The sequence below is a fragment of the Vulpes vulpes genome, chromosome X (genome assembly GCF_048418805.1).
Source record: "Vulpes vulpes isolate BD-2025 chromosome X, VulVul3, whole genome shotgun sequence".
In the NCBI taxonomy this organism is placed as follows: Eukaryota; Metazoa; Chordata; class Mammalia; order Carnivora; family Canidae; genus Vulpes; species Vulpes vulpes.
Window position 1 is genome coordinate 43,039,799 of NC_132796.1, and position 14,739 is coordinate 43,054,537.

The 14,739-nt window shown below is 37.8% G+C and overlaps 1 protein-coding gene across 25 annotated transcripts in view; it reads right to left on the reverse strand.

The window, feature by feature from the left end:
* HUWE1 (HECT, UBA and WWE domain containing E3 ubiquitin protein ligase 1) overlaps nt 1-14,739 on the reverse strand; it is a 168,606-nt gene that overhangs the window by 52,324 nt on the left and 101,543 nt on the right. For all 25 annotated transcript variants that reach the window (XM_072743430.1, XM_072743424.1, XM_025988650.2 and 22 more), the window contains 5 exons: nt 4,911-5,102; nt 3,011-3,227; nt 2,488-2,610; nt 1,262-1,499; nt 640-870 (listed from right to left, as the gene is read on the reverse strand). In XM_072743430.1, the coding sequence (XP_072599531.1) occupies nt 640-870; nt 1,262-1,499; nt 2,488-2,610; nt 3,011-3,227; nt 4,911-5,102 (1,001 nt within the window). The remainder of the gene's footprint in view (nt 1-639; nt 871-1,261; nt 1,500-2,487; nt 2,611-3,010; nt 3,228-4,910; nt 5,103-14,739) is intronic.

Below are 14,739 nucleotides of genomic sequence, written 5' to 3' on the forward strand. Positions count from 1 at the left end.
ATTTTATTACTGGGAAATAATCATGAGATGTATAGAAAGATTTGTACAAAAACAAACTATAAACCACAGCTTTACAACATCAAATAATAAGAAAATTAACATCTAGTAATAAAAGAATGACAAGAAGTTAAAAAGGTCAGGATCATAAGTGCTTCCCCCTCTGCTTCTAACCTCTGATTTTCAAAATGTGGTTTATGCATTTACTTAAAACAAGTTTTGTAGGTAAGGTTTCAGAGAGCTCTTGTTGGAGAATAAATTTAAGTCACAATATCCTTAACTCTTCCCTCTATAGGTAAGTCACAAAGTAGCTGAGGATGGTTTGCCTCCAAAGAACATGACAGCCACAGCCTACTAAGAATATATAATAGAGTTTTAATACTAAACATACTGGGGAAGACACAAATCTTTTACCTGTTAGATGTGTTGAAACTACACCTCAGCTTTCTCAGGAGGAAAAAAAGAAATGCTTAGAGGGAACAAATTTAAACCTATCTCCTGGCTAAGAGGACCAGACAACACTGTGGCATGTAAACTTATAAAACTCACAACTTATTTAGTAGCATATAAATTTAGAAAACCCATAAACACACTCTACCGGGTGCAAAGTCTGGGCCTTAGAGTGGGAAGCCAGGACCCTACCTGTTGTAGTTGCTGCTGGTTGACTTGAGGTTCCCGGCGAGAGCCACCTTCCTCTTGCCCTGTGTCCTCTTCTCCTCGAGATCCCTCTTTCTCTTTGCTCAGTCTCTCTCGAATCACAGGTTCTCCTCGGAGAATGTGGCATAAGATAGCCAGCATGGACTCAGCCATTCGCCCGCCATATACTTTCAGGGGTTTCCGGTTCCACAGGTTCTTGATGCAAGTAAAGGCTGCCTAGAAGTCATTTTAAAAGCTGTGTGAAGATCATTTTGTCTCAATTCAAAACCACTGGAGGAATAAGTCAAAGACTTCTGGGATAGTCTTTCCATGAAAGGTCAGTGCAAACAACAAAATCCTAGATCAGTACGGAGGGGGGCTAAAGAAGCACAGAGAAGGTGCACTTAACCCAACCTGAAGTATCAATCTCAAGTTTATAGTTCAAATATTTACACTATAGGAAATTTTCCAGTGGTCTCTATCTCCCTCTGTAAGGCAGAGCTATCTGGGAGTAGGATCCAAAGATTCTCCAACAATCAAGATATTTCATTAAGGACGACAAAAAAGTGGGAGAGCTACCTAGTCAGCAAGAGAAATTCCTCTTGGTTTCAGAATGCTCAATACTCACTTTCTGAGTTACCACAAGGAAGCGAAGGGCACTGAATTGTGGAAAGTTCTGGACACCTCCAGGCAATTTCGCAGGCAGTGAATGTGGAGATTCAAGCACCGTGGTGGGATTCACCATCTTCTCTACTAGCATTAGCCAGGCATCTAGGAATTCTCCTGTGCCATCAGGTAAATCTGAATGTTCTAATCCTTCAGCAACAGGAACTTTGCCTCCCATGGACAGAGCCCAATTGAAAGTTCTAAATTCAAATAAGAGAAAATACAGAGACAGAATATTAGTATTTTAGATTGGAGGGGGACATTCAGAAGGTTCCCAGTATCTACATTGGCACTACATGTTCCTCCTCTTGGAGCTACAGCTGTTAATCTATCCAACATCTATTAGCTTTATCTTTATCTGAGGGGAGGGTTTATTCCAGATTTATTGGGACATTATTGACATATAACATATGTTAAGTTTTGGGTATATAATGTGAGGATTTGATACACATATAGAATGCAAAATGATTACCACTTTTAGCTTTACTTTTTAAAGCCAAAATAAATAAACCACCAAAGTGGCTGCCAGAGGGGAGAGTTGGGGAGTAGGGGGATGGGTGAAATAGGTAAAGGGGATTAAGAGGTATAAACTTAGTTATAAAATAAACAAGTCAGAGAAAAGAAAAGCACAGCATAGGGAATAAAGTTAATAATACTGTAGTAACTTTGTATGGTGACAGATGATAACTACACTTATTGTCATGAGATTTGCATAATGTACAAAAATTGTCAAATCACAATGTTATACACCTGAAACAAGTATAACACTTTATGTCAACCATACTTCAATAAAAAACATCAAACTTCGCTTAGAATCTTCAGATCAAGGGCAGCGGAAACAGAGAAACAATCAGAGAAACAATTGTATCAGAGAAACAATCAGAGAAACAATTGTATCAGAGAAACAATAGAAAAGGATAAATCTATTAGAAAAATATGTACACCAGGTACTAAAAACCAGATGAGGAAAAGCAGAGATCCATACAAACACCTCTAGGACAGGCTGAATCCCACCCTCCAAGGAAGATGGAGACAAATATGGCTAGTTCTCAGAATGTGAAAGGATATAATTAATGGCTATGTCTATGGATCCCACTGTCACAGGACTGACGAAGTTGTGTGCTGCTAAGGCACACAGAAAGACCAAACTCCAAGAAATGCTTCTTTGTGAAGCAACTTGATTCTTACTCAAAAAGAGCATTGTGGCCTCCAGAGCAGAGAAATTTCTGCAGCATGAGGTGGTAAGGATACTTCCTCTCATCAAACAGCATTGGGGATGTAAAACCAACTGAACAGATGAAGAATGTCAGCCTGAAAGAGGGGAAAAAAGCAAAATTTTAGCCTTTTCTGAGGCAGTCACAGAAGTAGTGGGAAATCCACGTAGATGCCTAGAGTAAAATGTAACACTGCACTGAAGGGGCTGAGAGACTGCAATTCAGGTAGGTGGCTAGTGTGGTTGTTAAAACTTCTAAGGCAAAAAAGGTGATAGTTCTCACCTACTAAAAAATACAAGGTTATTGGAATACAGTTTGATCATAAATGTTTAAAAAAATCTTTATATTCTAGACTAAGAAGAACCAAGACAAGTACATTAAGCTGCGTATAATATAGGCTACACATCTAGAGTTAACAAAGTCCTCTAGTTCAGTGGCTCACTCTCCACGTAAGTAGAAAAGGAACCAATTAGATTCTGTATCTCAAGCAGAATCACCTGAAGCGGGGAGTTGGTGTATATGGTGGAGGTTGCCAAGATAAGCCCTTTGTGAGGAGCTTAGTGAGGGCTGAGGCTGTGGATCGAGCAGCAGGTGTTGGTGCTGTAGTAGTGCTGGCAGCATGATGGCTCCTTCTTTGGCGGACAGGAGACCCCACACATAATTTAACAAGGAGTCCAAATAGTTCAGCAAGTGCTCGACCTAATCTGGAGGAAGCTGCAAACCAAAAGTGAGATTAAGGCATGAGAGTATGCTCAGAATGGTTTCCTTATAACTAACATTACTGTCAATACAATTTTATGACTGACCACTTCCTCCCAGTAACACCTAGAAAACACCTGGACTTATTTCTACATTTGACAATCCAAAAATGAAGTTCCACAGAGAATAAATTCCTCTTTTGAAGGCAGGAGACAGAGAAGTATGTTGGCACTCAATATATAACAAATGTGAAAGACAAATAAGATAAACATACTGTTAAAGGAGGCATAGATTGAAACTACCTTTGTAGAAAAAGCAACAGAGCAATATGAACCAGTTAAGTAAATGAATACGTCTATTAGGTTATAGAATCACTTAAAACACCTACAGAAATTTAAAAATAGCAAAACTGTTAACCACTTAGACAAGGAAAGAATATCATATATATTGTCTGATCACAACATTAAATATATGATCCTCAAAGGAAAAAACGATTGCCAGGAAAAGCATAAAATTTATGTGGTTTTCTTCACATTCATTCATTCATTGAGAGAAAGCATGCATGCAGGCGCAGGGGAGGGGCAAAGGGAGGAAACAGGATAAAAATTTTATAAAGTGGCTTTCATAACATTAATTAATTTATAGAGAGACTGCACATGTGGGCTTCCTACCACCTGAGCTGAACAAAATCAAGACTCAGACCCTCAACCAACTGAGCCATCCAGGCACCACCCCATACCAAAGGCCATTTTCTGCTTGCTTTGGGGCAGAGCTCCAGATTCCTAGGAGTTATGACTTCACTTTCCTCTACATAAGGTGTTGGAAAGTGGCAAATATTAAGGAACATACAAAACAGGTTCCCCAAACATTGATATAACACTAAGGGGCAAAGGACGACAAAGAGTGATCAGTGCAAATCTTTAACGCAGTCTTATATCATGTTAATGTAGGCTCCACAGAGCTGCCAAAATGACACTATTAAAACATGAATCAGGATCCCTGGGAGGCTCAGCGGTTTAGCGCCTGCCTTTGGCCCAGGGCGCGATCCTGGAGTCCCGGGATCGAGTCCCACGTCGGGCTCCCGGCATGGAGCCTGCTTCTCCCTCCTCCTGTGTCTCTGCCTCTCTCTCTATCATAAATAAATAGATAGATAGATAAATAGATAAATAAATAAACCTTAAAAAAAAAAACCATGAATCAACCATGTAATTTGCCAGCTATATTTAAGGGACAGAGAAAGTAAAAGGAGACAGGGTGGAGTAGCCAAAAGGTAACAGGAAAGCGGGAAAATATAATACCACAGAAGCCAGGAAAAGAGTATTTTGAGATGGTGGGCTCAGACTTGGCCTTCTATCGTACTGCAGATGAGTGAGAAGGGGACTGAAGAGTATCCAATGACTTAGCAACAGGTCACTGGTGAGTCCTTTCAGTGGAATGGTAAGAGCAGGAGCCATTTGCAGTAGTTGAAGAATGAGTAGGAAGGAAGGAATTAAAAGACATGGCTTTCAGGAAATAAGTCTCTTAACACTGTATCCCTAGCACGTAGTATAGAGCCGGTCATATAGTAGATACCATATTAAGTACACCCTGAAAATAAGCCACCATGGTTTAAAAGTTCCTTAAAGCAAACAACAGAGCCATACCAACTGAATTTGTCTGAAAGCCAGAAAAGGGAGTAAAATGAAAAAAATCACTCACCTGACAATAAAGGCTTGATTTGCTTGATTCTGGCAGCCATAGCAGGTGTGATTTTAGATTTGCCTTTCGAGTCTGAAGCAGTAGGTTCATCTGTTTCCATGGGAGCCAATGTGTCACCATCAAGCCCAATGCCTTCTAATAAGCCCTGGGTAGAAGCATCCATACTTGCAGCTGTTCCATCCTGTTCTCCATCTGTAGACATAAGAGGGGAGCAATAAGTCCATGTTGAGTCACCACTTACCTGGTTCCTGGTCATGAAGAGTCACAAGAAAAGAGCTACCTATGGTGCTTGTTTCTCTTTAAATGTCCATAACTTTCTATATCTGAAAAGGAAAAACAAAACAACTGTACTGATATGTGCCACTCCTTGGAGCCCTTCTAGATAGCCAATACTGACATTTTCCAGCAAAAGCTTATGAACTGTCTTAACCCAGGGCTACCTTGCAAGACTGTAAGCACTGCATGACATAGGGAGTACCATTTACATAGACTACCATGTGCGTGCTGTACCCTGCCCTCAGCCCATGCTGTCAAGGTGAGTACCATTACAATTTTATGGTTAATAAACTCAAATTAAACATCACAGATTGACTGCCACTGGAGAAATGTTATTTTCTGGCATTTAAGATTTTTGTATATAAATGTGAGATGTATTTTTTTATTGGGTGGAGATATGCATGCTTATATCTAATAAACAGCTTTAGACAAACTTTTTTTAAAAAAAGATTTTATTTATTTATTCATGAGACACACAGAGAAAAAGAGAGGCAGAGACACAGGCAGAGGGTGAAGCAGGCTCCATGCAGGGAGCCTGACGTGGGACTCGATCCTGAGTCTCCAGGATCATGCCCTGGGCTGAAGGCAATGCTAAACCGCTGAGCCACCCAGGCTGCCCTAGACAAACTTTTAATAAAACACACCACCAAGTTTTCTTTGTAATGTTCTAAAAACTTTGTGGAAATGGAGTCATCTTTGTTAAATGTGTGAAATTGTTGGAAAAAATATATCAAGATATATCAAGGTGAAGCACTTCTTTGACACTGAATCTAATTTTGTTCGTACTTCTTAGTAAATTATTCTTTCCTTGACTTAAATTTGGTGTATTTTGACTAAATCTGAGGTTCTAATTTTTGGTTTGGTCCATTTTCTACAAATTTAAATGGGCCAAAGGTTTGTGTTTATTTTATTCTCTCTTCCTCCCATAATAACTGTCATATAAATCCTTTATCTGTTCTTTAAGCATTTCCCCTATCTTTAGTAACAAGTATAATTTTTAAGCATATCCAATCAGTTTTTATACATAGAACTGTCTTGTTTTCTTAATAGTTAATTAAATTTATGTCTTTTCTGATGCAGGACATAGGGGAAAAACTTTCTAGAAAAGTTTTCATTAATTTTAGGTTTGTTGCATTGGGAGTCTCAAAATTGTGTAGTTTCTGCTTACTGCAATTTGCAACTTTATTGTGATAGAACATAAAAGCTGTTTTCTAAAACACCACTATACAGGGGCATCTTGTTGGCTCAGCTGGAAGAGCATGCGACTCTTGATCTTGGGGTCATGGAAAAAACAAACCCATTGTACAAAAAGGAGCTTGGGAAGATGGCAGAATAGAAGGACCCTGAGCTCATCTAGTCCTACATTTACAAAGAGGTATCATCCACATCCAAGTCAATAAACTGAAGAGCAATCCGAAGACTGGCAGAACACCAACTCCACAACTAAATATAGAGAAGCAACTGCATCTGAAAGGTCAGAAAGATCAGAAAGGCAGAGTGAAGCTGCCCACTAAAGGGAGGGAGCTGGGCGCACAGCGAGGGCAGAGAAACAGCACACGCACCAGGAAGCTCACAAAGAGCACCAGGAAGCTCACAAAGGGAGAGTATTCCTGGCTTTAAAAACCAGATGACTCAGCACTGGGCCAACTATCACTGGGTCACCACCCTTAAAGAGAGAGCAGCCTGTATGAAGATGCAACATAAAAAAAAAAAAAAAAGGCAGTTTACACAATGCTGAGGGGGCAACCAGCAGACATATCTGTTCATACTGATTTCCAAGCATGTTGGGAGAGTTCTCTGAAAAGGAGAGAGCTGGTAAGAGAGCTGGTGGGAGCCATTCCTCCCCACCCCCACCCAGCACTAACACAGAGCAACTTGCAGGAGGGAAGGCTGCACAGACCCTTGCTATCCAACCCGCTAGCAGTGTGCCACAGCCATGAGGTCTCCAGAGGACTCGCCCACTCAGGGAAAAATCTGTTAAATCTGCACACACACCACCCAGCTCCCTGGTGAACAGGTATTCAGAGTGCCCCTAGCCCCTTCAGTGCTTTGAGGAACTTGGCATAAGACTAGTGGTCCAGTGCACATCTTCCTAACACAGCCACCCAGTTCTCAAGTTCACCAGTGGACATGCCCCCTCAGAGATGGCCTACCTGGGTCCCATTAACATTACAGAAAGCAAGTACAGCCCACAAAAGGTAAAGAGAATCAGTGCAAATGGCTGCATTGACAGGAAAAGTAACTCAGACAAAACAATAAGACCTAAGTACCACATACTCTCCTGAAGTACCAGGTTCTGGTGAACAGGGGACACTGCACTGCAGGGCATTCTAGGACACCTTCTTCATAAAGTCACTACTTCCAAGAGCAGCAGACATAACTTTCTTTTTTTAAAAGATTATTTATTTATTTATTCATGAGAGACGAGAGAGAGAGAGAGAGAGAGAGAGAGAGAGAGAGAGAGGGAGGGAGGGAGACAGAGACACAGGCAGAGGGAGAAGCAGGCTCCATGCAGGGAGTCTGACACAGGACTCGATCCCGGGTCTTCAGGATCACACCCTGGGCCGAAGGTGGCGCTAAACCGCTGAGCCACCTGGGCTGCCCCATAACTGACTTTCTTAACACAGAAACAGACACAGAAAGGAAGACAAGATAAGAGACAGAAAAATTTATCCCAAATGAAGAACAGCATAAGGCTATGGCCAGAAATCTAAGTAAAACGGATATACTTATCAGGTATACTTATATACCTGATAGAGAATTTAAGGCAATGATCATATGGATACTCACTGGACTTGAGAAAAGAATGAAAGGCATGAGTGAAACCCTAATGAACAACATAGGAGAGGTAAAGGGTTCAATAAATGAAATGAGAAACACACTTGATGGAACGAACAGGATGGAAGCAGAGGAACAAACTAGTGACCTAGAAGACAAGAGCAATGGAAAGTAATCAAGTGGAACAAGAGAAAAGAAATATGCAAAATGAGAATAGATTTATGGAACTGAGTCCATCAAACATAATGTCTGTACTACAGGAGGCCCAGAAGAAGAAGAGAGAAAAGGGGGCAGAAAATTTATTTGAAGAAATAATAGCTGGAAACTTCCCTAATTTGGGGAAGGAAACAGATATCCAGATCCAGGAGGCACAGAGAACCCCCAACAAAATCAACAAAAGCAGATCGGCACCAAGACACACTGAAATTAAATTTGCAAAATATAGTGATAAAGAAAAAAATTTAAAAGCAGCAAGACAAAAGAAGTCATTAACTTACAAGGGAAAAACCAGAAGGCAAGCAGGAGATTTTTCAGTAGAAACTTGGCAAGCCAGAAGAGAGTGGCATGATATATTCAAAGTGCTGAATGGAAAAAATCTGCAGCCAGGAATACTCTTATCCAGCAAGGCTATCATTCGGTTTGAAGGAGAGAGAAAGAGTTTCCCAGAAAACAAAAACTAAAGGAGTTCATGATCACTAAAACAGCCCTGTAAAAAATATTAAAGAGGAGTCTATGAGTGAGGAGGAGAGACCAAAAGTGACAGTATTGAGGAACTCACAAAAAAAGGATATAAAATGTAATAACATATACCTAAAATGTGGGGAGGAGAGAAGAATGGGTTCAAACTTAAATAACCATAAACTTAATATAAACTACTATACATAAAAGATGTTATATGTAAATATAATGGTAATCATATAAAAAAACACTAATAAATATGTAAATAATAAAGAGAAAGAAATCCAAATATATCAGTAAAGAGAATCGGCAAACCATTAAAGAAAAAAGATAAGAAAGGAGAAAATTTCTGGAAACACAAAACAAGTAAATAAAAAGGCGATACCTACCTATCAATAATTATTTCAATGTAAATGGACTAAACACTTCAACCAAAAGACTGGGTGACAGAATGGATAAAAAAGCAAGACTCATCTATGTACTGCCTACAAGAGACTCATTTTGGACCTAAAGATACCTGTAAATGGAGGAACATGAGGGAATGGAGAAATATTTACCATGCAAATGGTTGTCAAAAGAAAGCCAGAGTAGCAATACTCATATTGGACAAAACAGACTTTAAAACAAAGACTGTAACAAGAGACAAAGACACTATAAAGTAATAAAGGGGACAATCCAACAAAAAGATTTAACAATTACAAATATTTATGTACCCACGTATGAGCACCCAAATACACAGATAATAACAAACATAAAGGAAACTTATCAATAGTAATACAATAATTGTAGGGGACTTTAACACCCCAATCACATCAATGGACATAAAATCAAACAAGGAAACAATGGTTTTGAATGACACACTGAACCATATGGATTTAACAGATACATTCCAAACATTTCATCCTAAAACAAAACAGCAGAATACACATTCTTTTCAATTATGTGGAACAGAACAATCTACAGATCACTTATTAGTCCAGAAAACTAGCCTAATAAATCTAAGAAGACTGAAGTCATAACCATTCATCTTTTCAGACCACAATGCTATGACACTAGAAGTTAACCACAAGATAAAATCTGGAAAGATCACAAATACATGGAGGTTAAAGAACATGCTACTCAACAATGAATGAGTCAACCAGGAAATCAAAGAAGAAATTAAAAAGTACATGGAAACCAAGTGAAAACAAAATGGCCCAAAAACTTTGAGATGCAGCAAAAGCAGTACTCAGAAGGAAGAACATGGCAATATAGGCCTACCTCAACAAGCAAGAAAAGTCTCAAACAACCTAACCTTACACCAATAGGAGCTAGAAAAAGAACAAACAGGACATAAAATTAGCAGAAGAAAGGAAATAATAAAGACTGGAATGGAAATAAATGATACAGAATTAAAGAAACAACAGAACACATCAATGATACCAAGAGCTGGTTCTTTAATCCTGTCAGACTTATTAAAAAAAGACAAATAAAATCACAAATAGGAGAAATAACAACCAAAACCACAGAAATACAAAAAATCATAAGAATGTTATGAAAAACTATATGCCAAAAAACTGGACAACCTAGAAGAAATGGATAATTTCCTAGAAACATTTAAACTACCAAAACTGAAAAGGAAGACATAGAAAATTGTAACAGACTGATAGCCAGCAAAGAAACTGAGTTAGTAATAAAAAAAACTCCCAACAAATAGAAGTTCAGGACCAGATGGCTTCACAGGTAAATTCTACCGAAAATTTTAAAGAAGAGTTAATACTTATTCTTCTTAAACTATTCCAAAATATAGAAAAATGGGAAAACTTCCAAATGCATTCTATGAGGTCAGCATTACCCTGATTCCAAAACCAAAGACTCCACTAAAAAAAAGAACTACAGGCCAATATCCCTGATGAATATAGATGCAAAAGTCCTTAGTAAAATACTAGCAATCTGATTCGACAATGCATTAAAAAAAATCATTCACCAGGATCAAATGGGATAATATTCCTGGGTTGCAAGGGTAGTTCATCATTCACAAATTCAGTCAATGTGATACATCACACATCAATAAGAGAAAAAGAAGCATATGATCATTTCAACAGACAAAGAAAAAGTACCCAACAAAGTACAATATCTATTCATGATAAAAAAAAACCTTCAAGGGGCACCTGGGTGGCTCAGTTAAATATCTGACTCTTGATTTTGCTTCAGGTCCTAGGATCAAGCCCTATATCAGGCTCTGGGCTCAAGGGAGGGTCTGCCTGAGGATTCTCTCCCTCTGCCCCCTTCACAGCTCAGGCTCTTTTTCTCAAAAATAAATAAATAATCAAAAAATTAAAAAAATAATAATTAAGAAAAACCATCAACAAAGTAGGTTTAGAGGGAACATACCTAAATATAATAAAGGCCAAATATGAAAAACACAGAGCTAACATCATCCTTAATGGGGAAAAACTGAAGATGTCCACTCTCACCACTTTTATTCATCACAGTACTGTTAAGTCCTAGCCACAAGCGATCAGACAACAAAAAGAAATAAAAGGCATCCAAATCACAGTACTGTTAAGTCCTAGCCACAAGCGATCAGACAACAAAAAGAAATAAAAGGCATCCAAATCAGTAAGGAAGAAGTGAGACTTTTACTATCTGCAGATGACATAATATATATAGAAAACCCTATAGACTCCGCTAAAAAAAATGCTGGAACTAATGTATATATCAATAAAGTCACAGGATATAAAATCAATGCACAGAATTCTGTTGCATTTCTATACACCAATAATGAAGCAGGAGAAAGAGAAATTAAGAAAACAATCCCATTTACAATTACATGAGAAATAACACACCTAGGAATAAGCTGAACCAAGGAGGGGAGGGACCTGTATTCTGAAACCTATAAAACACTGATGAAAGAATTCAAAATGATACAAAGAAATGGAAAGACCTACCATGCTCACATACTGAAGGACAAATATCATTGAAATGTCTATACTACCCAAAGCAGTCTACACATTTAATGCAATCTCTATCAAAATACAAACAGCATTTTTTACAGAATCAGAACAAACAATCCTAACATTTGTACAGAAACACAAAAGACTCTTTCTCAAGAGCCAAAGCAATCTTTAAAAAGTTGGAGGTATCACAATTCCAGATTTCAGGTTGTATTACAAAACTGCAGTAGTCAAAGTTTGGCGGTGACACAAAAATAGACACATATATCGGTGAAACAGATAAGAAAACCCAGAGTTAAACACACAACTACACGGTCAATTAATCTTCGACAAAGCAGGAAAGAATATCCAATGGGGGGAAAAAAGCTCTCTTCAACAAATGTCGTTGGGAAAACTGAACAGCAACATGCAGAAGAATGAAACTGGACCATTTTATTATACCATACACAAAAATAAATTCAAAATGGATGAAAGACCTAAATCTATAAAAATCCTAGAACAGAATACAGGCAGTAACCTCTATGACATTAGCTGTATCAACTTTTTTCTAGGTATGTCTCCTGAGGCAAGTGAAACAAAATAAAAAATAAACCATTAGAACAAAATCAAAATAAAAAGCTTCTGCACAGCGAAGGAAACAATCAACAAAATCGAAAGGCAACCTACATAATGAGAGAAGCTATGTGCAAATGACATTTGATAAAGGGTTAATATCCAAAATATATAAAGAACTTATACTCCAAAATAAGATATAAAGATGGCCGAAAGATACAAGCAAAGATGTTCATCATCACATACCATCAGGGAAATGCAAATCAAAACTACAATGAGATATCACCTCACACCTGTCAGAATGGCTAAAATCAGTAACAATAAACAAAAAGTATTGGTGAGGATGTGGTGAAAGGGCAACCCTCTTACTCTGTTGGTGGGAACACAAATTGGTGCAGTCACTCTGGATAACAATATGGAGGTTCCTCAAAAATTTAAAATGGAACTAATCTACAACTCAGCAATTGCACTACTAGGTTTTTCCCCAAAGGATACACAAACACTAATTTTAAGGGTTACATGCAACCCTATGTTTATAGCAGCATTATTTAAAATAGCCAAGATATGGACTGATGAATGGATAAGAAAGTGGTGGCATATACATACAATGAAATATTATTCAACCATAAAAAATGAAATGTTGCCATCTGCAAGGGCATGGATAGATCTAAAGAGTATAATCCTAAGCGAAGTCAGAAAAAGACAAATACCATATGATTTCACTATGAAGAATTTAAGAAACAGAACAAACAAGCAAAGAGGGAAAAAAGAGAGTGATAAACCAAGAAACAAACTCTTAATTATACAGAAGAAACTGATCATTATCAGAGGGAAAGGGATGGAGGATGTGTTATACAGATGATTGAGAATAAGGAGTGTACTTGTCCTTATGAGTACCGGGTGATGTATGGAACTGTTGAATCACTTTATTATATATCTGAAATTAAGATAACACTGTATGTTAACTAAATGGAATTAAAAAAACCCTTAAAATATGTAAAAATAAAAGAAAAAATTAAAAATATATTAAACATTTAATCAGAAAAATAGCACTGTCCAACAGAAATATGTGAGCCACATATGTAATTTTAAATTTTCTAGTAGCCACATTAAAAAATAAAAACACCCCCACTGCTAGATTTGACTGGCTCTGAAAAAAAGAAAAAATAAATAAATAAAAAATAAAAACACAATTTTTAATAATATACTGCTCAACCCAATATAATCAAACTTTTATTTCAAGATATAAGCATATATAAAAATTACTGAGTTTTTATATTTTTATACTCAGGATTTTTAAAAAACAGGTAGCTGTATGAAATATACTTAGAGCACATCTCATTTCAGACATTAAACTTTCATAAAAATAACTGACCTACATTTATTTCATACAATTTACTTGGAAAAAAATACATTCACATACCAAAGTTGTTCTAAACACTTAAAAGCCTTCTAATAATTGAACAGAATAATAGTTATATTTAAATTAATAAAAATTAAGAATTGAGTTTTTTTCATCCCATCTATAACCTCATCTTAACTACATCTCTAACAACCTTAGTTCCAAAAAAAAAGTCTAATTTTGAGGTGCTAGGAGGGGGGGTTAGTGCTTCAACACGGTACTTTTTTGTGTGGTAGGGAAACAGACACACAAATCAACCCATAATACCCTCCCCCTTACAAGAGGAAATACAGAAAAAAAGCAAGCGGGAAGACAGAAAGGGAAGGGAGAAAGAGGGAGAGTAAAAGAGGAAGGAAAAAAAATCCAATTTTTTAGTTGTACCGGCCACATTTAAGTGTTCAACAGTTCACACATGGCTAGTGGCTACCATATTGAACAGTGTGGTTCCCTTTTTTTTTTTAAGATTTTATTTATTCATGAGAGACACAGAGAGAGAGAGGCAGAGACAGAAGCAGGCTCCACACAGGAAGCCGGATGTGGGACTCGATCCCGGGACCACAGGATCACGCCCTGAGTCGAAGGCGGACGCTCAACCACTGAGCCACCCAGGCATCCCTGAACAGTGTGGTTCTAAAGTCTTCCACGGGAGCATCTGGGTGGCTCAGTGGTGACTATATATCCCAGTTAGCCTATATGGCTGCTACAACCATATTTATTTATTCATGAGAGAGACAGAGACAGAGAGAGAGAGAGAGGGGCAGAGACATAGGCAGAGGGAGAAGCAGGCTCCATGCAGGAAGCCTGATGTGGGACTTGATCCCAAGACTCCGGGATCACGCCCTTAGCCAAAGGCAAACGCTCAACCACTGAGCCACCCAGGCATCCCCATTTGTCATTTTTAACAGTGAAATTAAACTTGTGAAAAATAAGCATATAAAAATTAAGAGTCCTGCCATATCCTTCAATATAGCAATTGCTCAGAATTAATCTTTCATTTGCATAAAACTACATAAAAATACTCATATTTCAAAATAGTACATTAGAAAACTTAATAGGGAATGGTTAATTATTAGGCCCCTTACATGGCACTTAACGTTAAGTAAACAGAGATCTATAAAATATTATCTCTAAGATAATCACAACTATGCTAATAAAATGTATTCCTGGGGGAAAAGTTTAGACAAATAGTTCCAAAATACAGTTTATT